This window comes from Phyllostomus hastatus, unplaced genomic scaffold (genome assembly GCF_019186645.2).
Source record: "Phyllostomus hastatus isolate PE091 unplaced genomic scaffold, TTU_PhHast_1.1 phas_scaffold_21, whole genome shotgun sequence".
NCBI classification, from domain to species: Eukaryota; Metazoa; Chordata; class Mammalia; order Chiroptera; family Phyllostomidae; genus Phyllostomus; species Phyllostomus hastatus.
Genome location: NW_025334017.1, coordinates 22,380,815 through 22,398,542, shown reverse-complemented (window position 1 = coordinate 22,398,542; position 17,728 = coordinate 22,380,815). Strand labels below are relative to the sequence as shown.

At 35.4% G+C, this 17,728-nt stretch overlaps 1 protein-coding gene and 1 pseudogene across 1 annotated transcript in view; both read left to right on the top strand.

Annotated features, from left to right (window-relative positions):
• Positions 1-17,304, top strand: part of RNF19A (ring finger protein 19A, RBR E3 ubiquitin protein ligase) — a 45,637-nt gene extending 28,333 nt beyond the window's left edge. The window contains exons 3-10 of the mRNA XM_045861279.1: positions 1,172-1,380; positions 5,492-5,636; positions 6,252-6,414; positions 9,391-9,505; positions 10,005-10,166; positions 12,766-12,979; positions 14,424-14,567; positions 15,127-17,304. Of these exons, the coding sequence (XP_045717235.1) occupies positions 1,172-1,380; positions 5,492-5,636; positions 6,252-6,414; positions 9,391-9,505; positions 10,005-10,166; positions 12,766-12,979; positions 14,424-14,567; positions 15,127-15,817 (1,843 nt within the window). The 3' untranslated portion in view covers positions 15,818-17,304. The remainder of the gene's footprint in view (positions 1-1,171; positions 1,381-5,491; positions 5,637-6,251; positions 6,415-9,390; positions 9,506-10,004; positions 10,167-12,765; positions 12,980-14,423; positions 14,568-15,126) is intronic.
• Positions 17,305-17,354: 50 nt separating this feature from the next.
• On the top strand, positions 17,355-17,431 carry LOC123833407 (annotated as a pseudogene).
• Positions 17,432-17,728: the final 297 nt, after the last annotated feature.

The window sequence follows — 17,728 nt, the reverse complement described above, 5'->3', positions numbered from 1 at the left end:
TCTTATGTATAGATAAGATCTGTATATTTTTCTTTCAAAAAGAACCAGAAACTCCCAGACATTTTTTATATAAGAAGTTTTATTAAGATAATTGTAGATTCATGTATAGTTGTAAGAAATATTCTCTGGAAATCTTGTGAATCCTTTACATAGTTTGCCTTTATGGCACCATTTTCCAAAGCTTTAAAACAATATCACAACTAGGATATTGGCATTGACACAATCCATCAATCTTATCCAAAGTTCCCCAGTTTTACAGTACTTATTTGTGTGTGTGTATATTTAGCTATATACTGTTTTACTACCTGTAGGTTTGTGTACCCATCACCATAGTGAAGGTAGTGAACATTTTCATCACAACAAAGACCCTTCATGGTGCTCTTTTATAAATACACTTTCTTCCTACCTGCTCTCTGCCCTGCCCCCTCACTCATCCCTGTCCCCTGGCAATTACTAATCTGTTTTCCATTCCTAAAATGTCTTCACTTTAAAATATTATATAAATAGAATTATACAGTATATACAGTATTTTCAGGTATGCTAAAAATATACAGTATATACTATATTCAGGTATACTGTATATACAGTATTTTTAGGTGGGCTTTTTTCACTCAGTATAGTTTACGCATAAATACAGGATAATTACAAAGTATGAATTGGCACAGTTTGCCATTACCTGATAGGCAATAGTAGTCTGTAGTCATTATATTTTTAAATAGGTTTTTACCTTTCTGATTTGAAAAATAACAAATAATTATAAAACTCAGAAATGTATAAATATATAAAAAAGAAAATTAATACCCTGATACCAGAAAACTGCTGTTAAGATTTTGGTGTATTTCCTGCTGGTTTTTCTATGTGCACACAAGACTAATTTAATAGAATTTTTATAAGATTTGTACTATATGAGCATACAGTTTGGTATCCTACTTAGTGTTGAAAATTAAAAGTTAAAATTGAACTTTCATTATGCTTTTTAGCCATTTATATGCCTTCATTTGTAAACTTTATTTTTTCCCTATCTTTATATTGAGATAATGTTAGGGCTTATGACTGCCTATCATAAATAGAAAACTTTTTCAGGTATAACATTTAAGCTGGATAATATTTTTACTTACTGAATAACTCATTTTATATCACATTTTTAATTTTTTTTTCTTGTTCTTTCAAGATATGCTGTGATAGCATTCGGATGTGCTAGCTGTCCAAAATTAACCTGTGGGCGAGAAGGCTGTGGAACGGAGTTTTGCTACCACTGTAAACAGATTTGGCACCCCAATCAGACCTGCGATGCTGCTCGACAAGAGAGAGCCCAGAGTTTACGTCTGAGAACCATACGTTCTTCATCCATTAGTTACAGCCAGGAGTCTGGAGCAGCAGGTACTTGTGTCTACCTTTTTCAATAAAATACTTAACAAATATCAAACACTAGTTACTTTAAGTAAAAAATACAGTATTAAGTTCCTGTTATCACCTGTTCTCCTTTCATTTTTCAAAAGTGTTTTATGTGTTAGCATTTCTGTTCCAGAAGCCCTCATTCTTTCCTATGGAAGAAAGTGGTATTGAGATTGGAAAGATTTTATAACAAAAAAAGGCAGGGATATGTTGGGATGTTCTATATCAGTATTAACTGATAGCCGAGGATGGTCAAAAACTGATGTTTATAAAGCTATTTTATGTAAAGCTAATAAATAGTTTTAATGAAATAATTTTGAATATGTTACCTTTATATTATTTCTGATTGTATTAGTATCACAAAGTTACAGTTTTAAAACAGTACTATATATTTTGTGAAATACTTTTTTAGTTACAGACATCTCACTGAATTTCAGGATCAAGGATTCAAAGTCTTACCTTAAGTGGTCAGGACACTAAAAACTTGTGTCTTTGGCTGGCAGTGTAGAAATTATCTGGGGAATCTATCTATATATGAGCAATGTATGTATCTCATAAATCTCAAAAATTAAAAACAATTTTATGAACATCTTAATGTTTTTTGAATGAAAATTTTAAAAGTTATTGTACATTGATAGAAATTTCATTGTTTATTGGAATTTCCATCATCTTTAGAAAAATTCTCACTTTTCTCACTGATTATAAAAGGGAAAAACTTGGAAAATATAGAAATTTGTCAAGAAAATAATTTATATTGCTGCCAGCAGTGTATTGAGATAATTATGTACTTTATACTACTAGAAAAAAAACTTATTCAATATTTAAAGTTGAATTTAAAATTGAACATTTAAAATTAAATAACCTTTAAATTCAACACTTAACACTTTATATAATGTACATGAATTTTCATGCTTGATTGCTGATTGACTTGTTTCTATTTCCTTTCCACAACATTTGGGGTGGAACTTAAACATATTAATAATAATTTATAGATATGGGCCCAGAAGTGGTTCAGAGAGGACCTGACTATACCTAAACTGTTCCTTGTAGAGTCAGCTGTAGCCATCGAGTGGTCCTCTCCGAAATGCTCTCCGTCCCCTCTTCTCTCAGTGGGGATTAGTGTTGGCTACAGGACATACAGACGTATAAAGTGAGAGAGCAGACTCTGGAATCAGGCACTCTGGATTTGAATCCCAGCTTCTCCACTTAGTCCCTGTGTGACACTAAATAAGTTACTTGCTTCATCTGTAAAATGAACATACTAATAACACTTATGTCCATAAGTTTGAAACATTTCCTGGCTCATCGTAAGTGCTCTGGTTGTATGAGGTTAGGGAAACTTGGAGAAACCAGTCACCTGCTAGAGATTTGCATATGTCTGGACCACCATTAAGGGAAAAAAATGACTAAGAGATGGCTTGTATTACTAATTTTAAAATAAACTTTATGATTCAGTCATCCAGATGAATGTTAATCTTTCTCATGGTAGTTGCTATGGAAGTTTTATCTTTATTTCAGCAGTATTATGCTTTGATAACTACATATAAATATGTTACATAAATATAGCCTCTCAAAGTAGTCATTTAAAAAAACAAACTTCATTTGGAATTTTTTCATGGTCAAAAATCTTATAGTTCTGAACATTTTAAGTACATGCATTTTTATCTATAATGCTCCAAAAATCCAAACTCTTAGAACAAATGTTTATGTGATAGTTTCTTTTGATGTAATCTATAAAAATATTAAAAACTTGAACTTGGCTTCTCACTGACTTGTGAAAATAAACAGGAAAGGCACGTACCATCTAAAATGGTTATTATTGTTCCAGATATCTTGGTATTTTTTTGGTCTGCCATTATCATGATACATTGAAAAATTGGCTTCACTTTTAGTACTGAATGGTAGAATAATAATAATTAGGTGGCTATTTCTTTCTAATCAGTCACCTGAAGATAAAAAAGTGTGCTTAATCCTATGGCACATTAATAATTTGTATTACGATTGTATTTCTCTTTAAACTATAACAGCATTGCATGTACACGAGACTCTCATAGCTATTAGGGAGTTTATACAACTTGGAGTTACATTTGAAAGGAACCACATATTTTTCACTTATCATATTTTCCCCCTTCATAAAAATGTATTTAATTGACTTCTACCCCCACCTCTATCTCCTACTAGTATCACCCCTGTTACCATTTTATTGTAAGCCCTTACAGGTAATGTGGTAGGGGTGGGGCAGTTTTAAAACAAATTTTGAAAACATAGCATTTTTATAATTTTTTAAGATTTAATTTATTTATTTTTAGAGAGGGGAAGGGAGGGAGGGAGGGAGAGAGAGAGAAACATCAGTGTGTGGTTGCTTCTCATCCACCCTCCTACAGGAGATGTGGCCTGCAACCCCAGCTTGTGCCCTGACTGGGAATTGAACTAGCGACCCTTTGGTTCACAGGTCAGCGCTCAATCCACTGAGCCACACCAGCTAGGTGTTGTTTTTTTCCTAACATAACAATGGCCCATATTTTAACAGTAAATAAAAATATAGTAATCAAAAAAGACAAAAGCTCTGCCACACTTTAAGTGGGAATGGAAAATCTTTTTGTAATATAAAGGATGTGGATTAATTGATGCTTGGGGAATGGGGCATTCATTAATTGACCATCTATCTAATCAGTAAAACAATTTTATTTGGGATTTTTGCATTTTGAGAATATTTTGAGAGAAATATATTACATATAATGTGAATAGTGAAATTTTTAATCGATCTGTATGTTCTGTGGATTATTTAAATCATTACTTAATGGATATTTTAAATTTTCTTTAATTATCACTTGTCTTAGTCTGGCTACATACATACAGTTTGCTCAAAATTTCTGGAATCATTAAAACACTAATTGTGAGCATTGACTGGTTTTTAAGTTAAAAAACGAGTTTTGGCCCTGAAAAGCACTGAGGAAACCTGAATTCACTGAAAAAATAGTAAGATTTGACGATAAAATTTGTAGGAAGGAAAACAGTGTAGCTTAATGCTTATATGTAAGAAGTTGGAACAAATACTTGAATTCAGTGCCTAGCCACAGAGGTTTGTTTAACTACATGTGGCTAGTAACAGTAAAATAATTACTGATTGCTATTTAAATATATGCTAAAGTTTAAAATATTTGTATAACTTGACATAACTCTTACTCCATCAGTGATTCCTAAAGTTATGTACCCACTTAATTTTAACTTGGCACCTTTGTGCCATATGACCATATTACTATAAAAGAAGCATGCAACAGTACCATTTAAATAAATGAATAGAGGACAAAGATAAAAAATGAAGAAGTCATGAGCATAACCAACAAATGGTTACTTTAATTCTGAAGCCATTTCCAATATGTGCTTATAACTATATAACTCTTTCTTAACTGCTTACCTCCTCCCTTTTATTACGAGTACTGATTCTTTGCAAGGTCCATCTGTTTGAACTAAAATAGAAGGAAAGGCTGCTTTTCTAAAGAGGTCCATATTGTTTTTACAGTGTTAATAGTTGATGTTGCATAGAAGAGACAAGTAAACTCAGTGCTTTATATACATATATACATACATACATATATATTACTTTGTATAGTATATATATAGTACTTTGGATTACTATCAAATTGTCACTTCCTATTAGTATTCATTCACTAAAGGAATAGTATATAGAATAACTAGCATTTTAATTATGTGGAGACAGTTAAAAAGTTCTACATATGAAGTGCCACTCAGAGAAGACTGCACCAAAGGGTAGGGATAAAGATAAACTTTATATAATTCACAGTTTGCCCCTGGCTGTCATTGGTTCTCCTCCCTCTTTTTATTATTTTGTTATTCTTTGTTCTTATTGTACTGCTACTGTGTTTGAAAATGTTTACAATTTGAAAATTCAATGTAGAATATGTTCCTTTTCTCAGAAGGAAAGAAAAAACTTTTTTATACTAAAAATAGTGAGCTAAAGCTATCAATTAAACTATACATGGCACTTTTTTTTGGCAGTGCTACAATTGATTATCCAGTAGATATTTTTAGACCGATTCTAGATACTAAGCAAGACTGTTTATTTTTCTAACAGCCGACGATATCAAGCCGTGTCCACGATGTGCTGCTTACATAATAAAGATGAATGATGGGAGCTGTAATCACATGACATGTGCTGTCTGTGGTTGTGAGTTTTGTTGGCTATGTATGAAAGAAATCTCAGATTTACATTATCTAAGGTAAGTATATAGAAGGAGCTCTTTCTACCTAAATATAATTTTATATTATAAGACAAAAGGACAATTTTGGGAAAATTTGGAGTTTATGAGATACTTAAAGGGGTCTTCATTATTCTAGGTACATAAATTTAAAAGGAACCAAATTATTGTGCTAGTCATTTAGTATTAATAACTAGTTAAAAATAGGAAACAGGTTCTCTTTTTGTTTTTTTTGTTGTTTTTTTTTTTTTTGTTAAACTAGAAAGCTATGTAATTATGTTAACCCTGTGTAGTTATTCTAGGTCATAAGTATTTTCATTGAATTTTCTCGTATATAAGTTTCTTCATTTAGGCCACACTGTGACTTTATGATATTATTAGATAATTGTATATCTAAAACACAGGTAAAATAAGCATGTTTTACATTAATATACTTCTCAAAAACTGACCTAAGGTTTTGAGGCTAATGGAAGTCTAGTGGTTCTTACCATGATATTTTGGCATTTAATGAACTCATTTTAAAGAAAAGAAAAACTCATTTCTAAGTATAAGAAGTCTTTTATAGTTACCATATTGTAATAATTTTTGTTGTGGTGTTTTGCACCCATTACTTAACATTATAATTTTTTTCATTAGTCCATCAGGATGTACTTTTTGGGGGAAGAAACCCTGGAGCCGAAAGAAGAAAATATTGTGGCAGCTGGGGACGCTTGTTGGCGCTCCTGTGGGAATCGCTTTAATAGCTGGCATTGCTATCCCTGCGATGATTATTGGCATTCCTGTGTATGTGGGCCGCAAGGTAAAATCCTAACTCCCTGTTAGTTCACTGTCTTAGAATAAGTCTTCAAGTTAAGGGTTGATGATTTTAGCTTTGCTTTGGTTTTATTTTTGTTTTGAAGGACTAAGGTTAGTAACTTTAGTATAAAACAATAACAATTTTTTTGTAAGGTAATTTTCAGGGTTTGGCAAGTTCATGTGGATGCATTTTTAAAAAGAATTGTTTTAAAATTATTTGAATCTGAAAACTTCAGTGCATTTGCATTGTAGACCAACTTTAAAGTACTAATGAATACACACCTGATGTATTTCACATGGATATATCCTTGTATAGTCAGGTCTATAAAAAGTTAATAGCTAAGTAACACATGACCTTGGGCAAAGAAAGCTGGTTTCTGAATTATTTTCAACTTTGAAAATTTCCTCTTTCAGGTTGCTGCTATTAGTAAATACACTGTTTTGTAGATTGTTAACAGTTTTGTGAAAGTCCGAACACCAATACTTAATCACTGGCCTATGAATGATGAATTATACTTCATTAGCTAAGCAAATAATTCTTTTTTGAAAGGTTAAAGCGATGATTTCTGAATTGGCTAAGTAATCTGCTGCTATCTAAATTAGTAGAATTTCAGAATTGAGAAGTAACTTTAGAAATTATCTAATCTCAGCCCTGTACCTAAGTAAAACACAATACAGGATTTTAAAAATGAGGTTGGAGAGACTAATATTTGTTGAGTCCTTACTGTGTGGTAGGTGTTTTATATGCTTCGACTCATTTTAAGCTCACAGCAATTTATGTGTTAGAATATTGAGATTTAAGAAAGTTTATGTAATTTATCTTTAGTCACACAGAAAGAAGCAAATCTGGGATTTAAACCCAGGTATATTAATCCTGTGTGTAAGATTTCTAGTAAATTTCAGTCTAGCCATTTGGGTACTTTCCTGATGGGGCAGCAACCAACTCATGAGACAGCCCATTCTGTTTGTTGCCAAGTAATGGTAATTGTTAGAAGTGGTAGTTGAGTCAGAATCTGTTTCTCTTTAAATTGTTTCACTTAATTCTAGTTCTGACTTTTGAGACTAAACTCAAGGCAAGGCTGATTCTCTTCCTTATAAGAGCCAATTTTTTTAATATTCAACATATATTACTTTAATAATCAGGAAAATAACAATACATACTATTTTTTTAAATTAGTTTTGGGTTGGAGGAGAAACATATTTATGAGTGAAATGTTTATTTTAGAAGGTTGATGTAACTAAACTTAAATTGTCCCAAACATTGTAGCTGATTGTAATAATTTTTCACATAGTTATCCCAAGCAAGGCTTTGCTGAAAACAAAACTGTTTATTTGATACTTCAAAGTGGAAGGGAAAGAGAGCCTGTTGTACTGCACAGCACATATCCTACAAATAATTTATAGGGGAGAGATTGTTTACCTCATTGTTCAAGTCTTAGCTGCAGTCACACGTCTCCTTTTTTCAAACCTGTACTCAAAGGGTTGCAAAGGATGAATTACTTTTCCACTGAATCAATGTTCTCTGATGTTCAGGGACACAAACCAACTCTAGGAAAACTTTTAAGAGGAAAAAAGTACCTAAAAACTGAGCCTTTATTTGTAATAACAAATAGAAAATGTGGCACAAAATAGAAAAAATTAAGTTGAACCAGAACTAGCAGGATGATATGATCACTGTAATTTAACATTGGTGCTTGAGCATGCAAAATTTTCTGGAAGACTCCTTTCTCATGGCAGCCTGCCTTTTCGCATCTACTCCATCAGTTTTTAGCTTTGGCTTTTCTAATGCTCAGTGCTAAATTTTCCAGGAATGGGAGTGAGGGGGAGTGGGAATTAGTTGCAGTACTGAAGGGTCATGAAAGGCACCTTGGGAAGTCTGCAGTCTGTACATGGACTGTTTAGGAGAAGTAGAGGCCTATTCCCTGGGAACATACAGTCCATGCTGGGACTGGCTAGGAAATATAAATACTCTTTGTCCTATGCATGCTTCGCCCTCCTTCCCCCCCCCCCCCCGCCGTGTGATCACTGTTTAATATAGCCTCTACGATTCACACTTCAGAGCCTTCAAAATAACCACATAATAATAACAGATTTTTTATTAAGCTTCATCTGTAATATTGTTTATAAGTCAAATCTTTTATTTTAGAGACTACCTGTACACTTTTGAGCCTGTTTTGAATCTGTCTTGAAATCAGGGAAAATGTACTTTATTAGCCTTAGCCCTGGCAAACCATGAGGTTAAGACACTGCGCTATTTACCAAAGCACATACACTGTCTCACAAGCCACTATTACTAGTTGTTGTTTATCAACAGCTGTACAGTTCAGAGACGCTAAGCAGTATAATACCTGTCTTCTGACGCATTGTCAATTCTCTTTTTCTCTCTCTACCACTTACTTTGGGCTATAAATCAACACACTGAATCCTAAGTTATTTGGTAATATTTTTCTTCATAAAAAAGGATCTGAGAAAAAAATTAATTATACTTAATGATGTTTGCTTATTAGTACTGCTTTTTAAGGTCAGTTTTTAAAATGATTGTGGGAACAACCCTTAGGAGGCAATTTGTATCATTTAGGGATGCTTATTTAGAAGGAAATCTGTGGAATGCTAAATTTCTTAGAAGTAATCCTCTTAGTCATACATCCAACTCATAACTGTTAGGAATAATATTTTCACCTCCTTCTTTGCTCAAAATATGATTACACCATTCTTGAATAAAATTACAAAGACTGCCTTTCCTCAAGACTGTTTAACAGTAAACACAAAGTATAAAATTTATTAGATCACTGTATTCTGTAAGCAAATTAATAAGGAGCAAATTATGTGTAAGAATATCGTTTAAGGACAATAATAGGTTTACCTTCAATTAGGAACTTAATCATGAAACTTCTAGCAAATGTAAGTCTATTTCATGTAAATGGGTATGTAATATATTTTCTCTTTAATTTCCTATTTCCATTTTTATTTTTAAATCAAGATTCACAATCGATATGAAGGCAAGGATGTTTCAAAGCACAAACGGAATTTGGCGATAGCAGGTGGTGTAACATTGTCCGTAATCGTGTCTCCAGTTGTAGCTGCGGTAACTGTAGGTAAGGAGAGTGCTTAAAAATATTAATGATCTCAAGGTTTTGTAAAATTAAAAGTTTTGTGAAAGGATGTTAAAAACCAAAATGTAATGTTGAATTTAAAAGAAGTTTTTTGTTTATGTTAAAACAATTTAAGCTGAACTTACAGAAAGCCTCTCAGTAAGTGTGTTGGTTAAAAGTATTATGGACTTCAGAGCCAAGCCTTAGGAGAGTCAGTAAATTACCGTTGGCAGATACCCCTTCCTCCCTTCCCCCAAGTATAGTTTAGAGCCCTGGCACTTGGAGAGGTTTACATCTTTTCTCCCCCCTCGTGTGTCACCTGAGAGGCTAGAACCTTTGAATTTGTTTGTGTCCCTGAAGAGCCATGTAAATCCACTTGGGGCAAGGACTACAGAACCCTAGACCTTTTCTCCTGTACACCGACTTTTGAAAAGACTTTCAAAAACTCATGTTTCTGTGACTTATTTTTTGGTTCATAATAACTAGTATACTTCTTCTTTAGGTATTGGTGTTCCTATTATGCTAGCTTATGTCTATGGTGTTGTTCCCATTTCCCTCTGTCGAAGTGGAGGTTGCGGAGTCTCAGCCGGCAATGGAAAAGGAGTCAGGATTGAATTTGATGATGAAAATGACATAAATGTCAGTGGAAATAACACAGCTGTAGGTAAGTCCTTTAAAAAGGAAAAAATGTACTCACTAATAGTTTAAGCAGGGGAAGCTGTAGACAACACACGAGCCAGAACTTGCATTGCCCTCCTTCACTAGGCCCGGTAGTACTCATCTAGAAGTACGTCCTCAAAGTGAACTGCCAAGGAAAGGCAAATGGATGAAAGAGGGCGGAATAGTTCTGGGTACCTAACCTGCAGTGGAAATATAATGACTTAGAAGTTGTAGCATTTTAACCCTAAATTTTGCCTAAAACATTGCAAATTAGTAAGAAAAGCATATGAAGAGTAATACAGTTCATAAAAGAAGAAATACAGATGGCTAATGAGTATCGACCTAATATTACTCAAAGAAATAATAACTGGAGAATTGAAAGGCCCTCATAGACAGACTGCCAGTAGGAGTGTAAGTTAATGAACCATAAAGCATGTGCATGTTTTATGCTCCAGCAATTCTTGTCATAGAAATTTGTTTTAGGGAAATAGGCACATATGCAAAGATAATGGCTATTTTCTTATCTCCCATTGTCTTGAACTCACTCCAGTCAGATTTTGGGCCCTGCCACTCCAGAATTTCATCTCTGCCGCCCCACCAGGGCAGTCACCGCTCCTCTCCGTGGTACCAAACGTAGTGGTCAGGTCTTGGTTTTCGTCTTGATATAAGAGGGCATTTGACTTGGTAGACTGTGCCCTCCTTCTTGAAACATTTTCTTTACTTCTGGAAAACCATTTCTTTTCTTTTCCTTTTTACCAATTCTCACCTGAGGATATTTTCACTAATTTTAGAGAGAATGAGAGAGAGAGAGAGATTGATATGAGACAATATCAGTTGTTTTGCACATGGTTTGGCATGTGCCCTGACCGGGAATTGAACTCTCAACCTTTTGGTGCACAGGACGATGCTCCAACCAAATGAGCCTCTTGGCTAGGGCTTGGAAAACCATTTCTTATCTCATCATATCTCCTGGCTACATCTTAGTCTTCTTTGCTAGTTCATTTTTCTCTCCCAACCTCCATATTTTGGAGCCTCCCAGGACTCAGTTCTCAGGCTTCTCTTCTTTAACGACACTCACTCCATAGGTAATCTATTTATCAAATAATATATACACCGACTGCTCTTAAATGTATAGCTAGGCTAGAACTCTCCTCTAAAATTCACACTTGTACATCTAACTGTTTTTGTTAATCTGCACTTGAATGTGTGATTGCAAATTTAACTTGTCAGTAAGCAAACCCTTCACTCCAAAACCTGTTGTTCTTTCTGTCATCCTCACCTCAGTAAGTAGCTTCTCCATTCTTGGTGTTGCTTGAGCCAAAAACTTTCACTCACAGTGACTCTTCCCTTTTTCCTTCTTATGCTGCATCTGATCCATCAGCAAATTCTGCTACTTTCTTCAATATTTAGACATAATCCAACCATTCTCACCTCTCCACTTCTTAGTCTAAGCTACTTTCCTGTTCCTGGACTATAGTAATAGGCTCTTAACTGATCCATCAGCTTCTCGGTTTCCACTCACTGTTCCACTAGGCAGCCATAGTGATGGTTCTAAAGCATAACTCAGGTCATGTCTTTCTTATGCTCAGTACAGTTACTCTAGCTCTACCGGGAGGAGAAAAATCCAAAGCCCTTAGTATGACCCAGAAGGCCCCCCATGATCTGTACTGGGCTCCACCTCTGAACTCACCTCTTGTCACTCCTATTTTATACCATGCCCCCTTTGATGTTTTCAGGGTGCCCAGCACACTTCCACTTACTGGCTTTTAAACTTGCAGTTCTGTCTGCCTGGAGTATTCTTCCCAAAGATAATTCATGGCTGACTCCTTGACTTTCTTTGAGCCTCTACAAGTGTTACTTTATCAGAGAGGCCTTCTCTGATCACACTGGATAAAGTAGCACACAGGCATGCACACACTCCTCATCACTGTCACTGCCTGTTACTCACTCGCCTTTACTCTGCTTTAGGTTTTTCTCATAACATTTATTACCATATAATTTTATTTGCTTTCCTCAACTAGAATATAAGATTTTTGAGGGCAGAATGTTTGTCGCTGATCCACCGTGGTCCCCAGTGCTTAAAACAGTGTTGGGTATATGTAATAGGAACCAAATTGGAGCAAATAAATGAATCTTTCAATAAAAGCATGTGAAAAGTACTATAAGATTGGAACATAGTGGTATCAGCTCTTGTAGTACCTTATGTACAATTCGGACCATGGAGTATATCTAAAAACCAACTTTGACCCATTCTTACTGATGTAGAGAATAATAAACTCTTTATATGACACTCTTATTGAAAACTGTCACATACTTTTCCTCCAAAATTAGCTAAATTTTTCAACAATTGGGTTCTTCATAGAATTCCTAAATCTTCTAGATTACAAACAAATAGTGACCATCTAAAACCGAAGGCCAACTTCATCCAACTTTACTCTCTGACATATTTCCCTTTACTCTTACCCCAGAATTAGGTGTCCCTACTCCTGTGTATGCTTTATAATTTACATGACAAAATGCCCTATTTGAAATCATGGAGGAATTTAAGAAGAAAGATGTTAATAATTATACTTAACTGATTTCTTTGAAATATTTGCATTTAGATACAACTTCAGTGGCAGAAGCAAGACACAACCCGAGCATAGGGGAAGGAAGTGTTGGTGGGCTGACCGGCAGTTTGAGTGCAAGTGGAAGCCACATGGATCGAATAGGGGCCATCCGAGACAACCTGAGCGAAACGGCCAGCACCATGGCGCTGGCGGGAGCCAGCATAACGGGCAGCCTGTCCGGAAGTGCCATGGTGAACTGCTATAACAGGTACGGAGAGTGCGCTCTGTTTGTTGTGTTTTTGCCTCCTGTTAACCGCAAACTACTAATTCGATGAGGAGAATTTTCAACATTATTACATATTTACCCTACTGTGTCAGTAATATTTAAAAAATGAAATTATTGGTAAGCAGTGAATAAGGAGATTTCTTACTTGTTTGGATTTTCTGTGACATATCTATGATGTGGTAAAAATCAAGTCTAACTTGAACAACAATTAAAATTTTTAAAATGTTATCAAAAAAGAAGAAGAAAAGAAATCAAGTCTAAGGCACAAATTCTGCCATTTTTTAAAAGATTTATTTATTTATTTTTAGAAAGAGGGGAAGGGAGGAAGAAAGAGTGGTAGAGAAACATCAGTGTGTGGTTGCCTCTCACATGCCCGCAACCGGGGACCTGCCTACAACCCAGGCATGTGCCCTGACTGGGAATCGAACTGGCGATGCTTTAGTTCACACGCCGGCACTCAGTCCATTGAGCGACACCAGGGCTGCCTGGGTTTTTTGTTTGCTTGTTTTTTTTTTTCCACTGCAGTTGTCAGATTTTACGGTTGAATTGGTGCCAGAGCTGCTTCAGTAGACATAGTAAAAGCAATGCATAAAGCCTGGACCTTACCTCTGGAGTTGGCAACAGCTGGATGTCAGGAAATGAGACATCGGTTGAGCGCAGGGGGCGGGGGAGCAGGTGGAGTCAGGATCTCCAGGAGCACTTGAACTGAGGCCAGGGGAGTCTGCTGGGGTCTTTTTGTGTATTCAATGGTTATTCCATTCTCACCAAGTCCTTTACCAACAGCCATATAGATGAGTAGGAGAAATTAAAGCATTTTTATCTTCCCTTGTTTCCTCTTCATTCACTGTTCTTTACCTTCTTCAGTAGCTTTTTTTAACATAGGGGAGAATATATGAATTAAAATATAAATTAGTCATACTTATTTTTAGGTAGTTTGCTTTTAAACACAAACTTTCAAGTTATAGCGATGTATATTATGTCTTTTTTAAAGACTCAAGTATTAAATTCATAGAACTATTTTTAATGCATAGGTACCCGGGATTGTTTGATTTACTGACTTGTCACAAAGAATAGTTTTTACTGTCTTTGGATTTCTGTGTTTTGCTCTGGGCATGCCAAGCAAAGTGCCTCGTCCTGAGTGAAAATAATAGAGCATGTTTAAGTTAAACCCCTTCATGTCCTTGTGTGTTATTCTGTTGCCACCTTACTTGGCAAACAGCTAATTTTCTATTCATTTGGATGGCTGGTACTATTCAGTGTGCTGCAGGAGAATTTGAATAATCAAATTTTAAAAAACTTTTAAAAGCAATGTTTATAATTGTTTCTAGACTAGCTTATTGTTACTAAGGTTCTTAACTGAATTATTTAAATAGACATATTATAGTAGTGCTGATATTTTCGTTTCTATCTGATATTCCCCTCTCAGGCTGGAAGTACAAGCAGATGTACAGAAAGAACGGTACAGTCTAAGTGGAGAATCTGGCACGGTCAGCTTGGGCACCGTTAGTGATAACGCCAGCACCAAAGCAATGGCAGGGTCCATTCTGAATTCCTACATCCCGTTGGACAAGTAAGGAAAGAATTATTATAAAGTCAGAAGTATTTTTAAAATTAATTTAAAAACTTATCTCTATCATTAGGCAAAATTATCATGAATAATAGTTATCAACTATTAAGTTCTCTGGGAAAATGAAAAGGTGAGATGTCCAGAATAGGCCAATCCATGGGGACAGAAAGTAGATTAGTGGTTGCTAGGGGGGTGGGGGAGAGGAGGATTGGAACTAACTGCTGATTGGTATAGGGTTTCTTTTGGAGGTGATGACAATGTTTTACAGTTAGGCAATGGCGGTTGTTACACAATTCTGAATATACTAATAACCACTGAATTGTCCATTTTAAGTAGGTAAATTTATGTAGCTGCTTCTGTTTCTCTTTTAGTTGAAGCAGTATTGTAGTCCTTTTATTTAAAGCAGTTTTTTAGTAGAATGTAGCCTGTATTAATGTTCTTTTATCTTTTATATATATAGTCTTTTACTTTTTCACAAGGACCCTTCCCCCTTTGCTGTCATCTGAATAAAAATAAAAAGGGAGTTAGAAATTTATTTACATTTGTTACTCCTATGTTCCAGGGAAGGCAACAGTATGGAAGTGCAAGTAGATATTGAATCGAAGCCGACCAAGTTCAGGCACAACAGCGGAAGCAGCAGCGTGGAGGACGGCAGTGCCACCCGAAGTCATCCTGGTGGTTCTTCCGGCGGTTTGCCTGAAGGCAAATCCAGTGCCACCAAGTGGTCCAAGGAAGCAGCAACAGGAAAGAAGTCGAAAAGTGGTAAACTGAGGAAAAAGAGTAACATGAAGATAAATGAAACCAGAGAAGACATGGATGCACAGCTGTTAGAACAGCAGAGCACGAACTCCAGCGAATTCGAGGCCCCGTCGCTCAGTGACAGCATGCCGTCCGTAGCAGATTCCCACTCCAGTCATTTTTCTGAATTCAGTTGTTCTGACCTAGAAAGCATGAAAACTTCTTGCAGCCATGGTTCCAATGATTATCACACCCGTTTTGCTACTGTTAACATTCTTCCTGAGGTAGAAAATGACCGTCTGGAGAATTCCCCACATCAGTGTAGCATTTCTGTGCTTACCAAAACTGCCTCGTGTTCAGAAGTGCCACAGTCGAATCACATTGCTGAAGAACTCGGTAACGGTGGAGTGAAACCCAGTGCCGATTTGTATTTTGGTGATGCACTAAAAGAAACAAATAACAACCACTCACATCAGACAATGGAATTAAAAGTTGCAATTCAGACTGAAATTTAGGCCTGTATATGCTGCAAAATAATGACCACTGAACAACCTTGTTTGGAGCTGGCTGAACTACATGGGACTACTCTAAGTTTCAAGTTACCAGCAAAGGCCAAGTTACATAATAAATGCAGACACATTTTCTGTGTTCAGTCACACAGTGTGTTTCATGTGATCCTAATTTACCAAACTATGTCATGAAGGCTTTAAAAGTGCATTATTGTAAGGACAGTAATTGTTCAGAGAAGTATGTTTTGTGCATTTTCCACAAAATATTGCCTGAACCACATACTTGTGTACTTAGGTAGAAATTTGGCTTAATTTATAATCAATATAAAATACTAATGCAGTTCTACAGCATTCTTATGAAGAAAACGTGAGGTTTGGGGTTTAGTGGTTAGTGACATTTTATTGAAACCACTAAGGGGTACTGTTTAAAGAGCCTTGCAGGTCACTCTCAGTATATGATTCTCTTTGTAACGTTTCTACTCATAACTGGGCATACATTTTTTTTTCATATGCAATGTGGATATGTAAAGCTTAATGCAGCCCATTTGCTACCATTTGGATACTTAGATACTTTGAGCAAGATTGTGGCAGTTTTTGCACAACTTTGAAATAGAAATACCTGGTACTCTATATATCTTGTATATTGTTGATGCCATCATAGAAGAAAATTATAAAGGTAGGTAATTAAGTATACTGACAACACCAAATAAGATCTATAAAACTGCAAAAAAATTCTATTAGTTCATAAGTATTACAAAACAGTCACCTTTCACTAAGTGAAGGTTTGCACCCCATTGATTCTTGGTGCCTTTGCTATAGACAGGATTTTAAGGGTCTAGTTATTTGAGGATTTTGCTGTATTGTTTTCCATAATGTCCTCTCTAGCTACCTTGGATTGTATAGGAAAATAGAGGGTAGATAAACATAAATATGATTAATAACAATGCTGAAAAAGTATTAGCCTACCAAAGACATACTCAGGCTTTAGTGAATAACTTCACATAACCTCAGTTTTTAACCCATGTGTATCTTCTCCATTCATGAAATTGAAATACAGTGCAGTTCGCACCAAGTACTAAGGAGGGTCCACGTATAGTTGGCTTTATTTTCTTTTGCTTTTGTTTTTGGGAGATGTTCAGCTGACACAAACGAGTTGGCCAAAATTCTGCCTGTACTGTTAAATTCCTGTGTAATTCACTTAAATAAAACAGGTTAACCTCAAGTTAGCAGGTAAAATGTTCAATCTTATGTGTTTCTTTTAAGTATTGCCATTATGGTGCTACTGAGCATTTTCTTTTGCTAAAAAGAAAAATGCCATGGGCTGCAGTCTTTTTACATCACTTTTTCGCACAGGTCCATTACTATGCTTATAACACTAGTGCCAGTTATTTTATTTGATAATGCTTATTGTGGAATTTGTATATTTGTTTGCATTTTAATTTTGTTCATTGTGTGTAAACTGCATACATGAAATAAATGTAAATACTAATGTATTGCTGCCTTATGGTTTGTGTGTAGGTGTTTTTATCAGAATGGAAGTACTAAGACTATACTTTCAGGGATCATTTCTATAGTTTGTTACTATAAGAATGGAAATACTAATTTATCATGTGGTCATTATTCATAAATATCCCAAACCATTCAGATAATCCTGCATTCTGGTCTCAGCCCAAAGGGAGGCATTTACTGAACTTCTCAACAATTGTTAGAAACCTTTCTTCATGTCTGATACCTGCCTTTCCTTCAGAAAGGAGTTACTTAATTCATCAAGACTATTTAAGAGATTCTACTCTAGTAATCTTAGATTTTTTAAATATATTTTATTGATTATGCTATGAGAGTTGTCCTAATTTTTTCCCTTTTGCCCCTCTCCATCTAGTACCCCCATTTCCTCTGGCAGTATCCCCCCCTTAATTC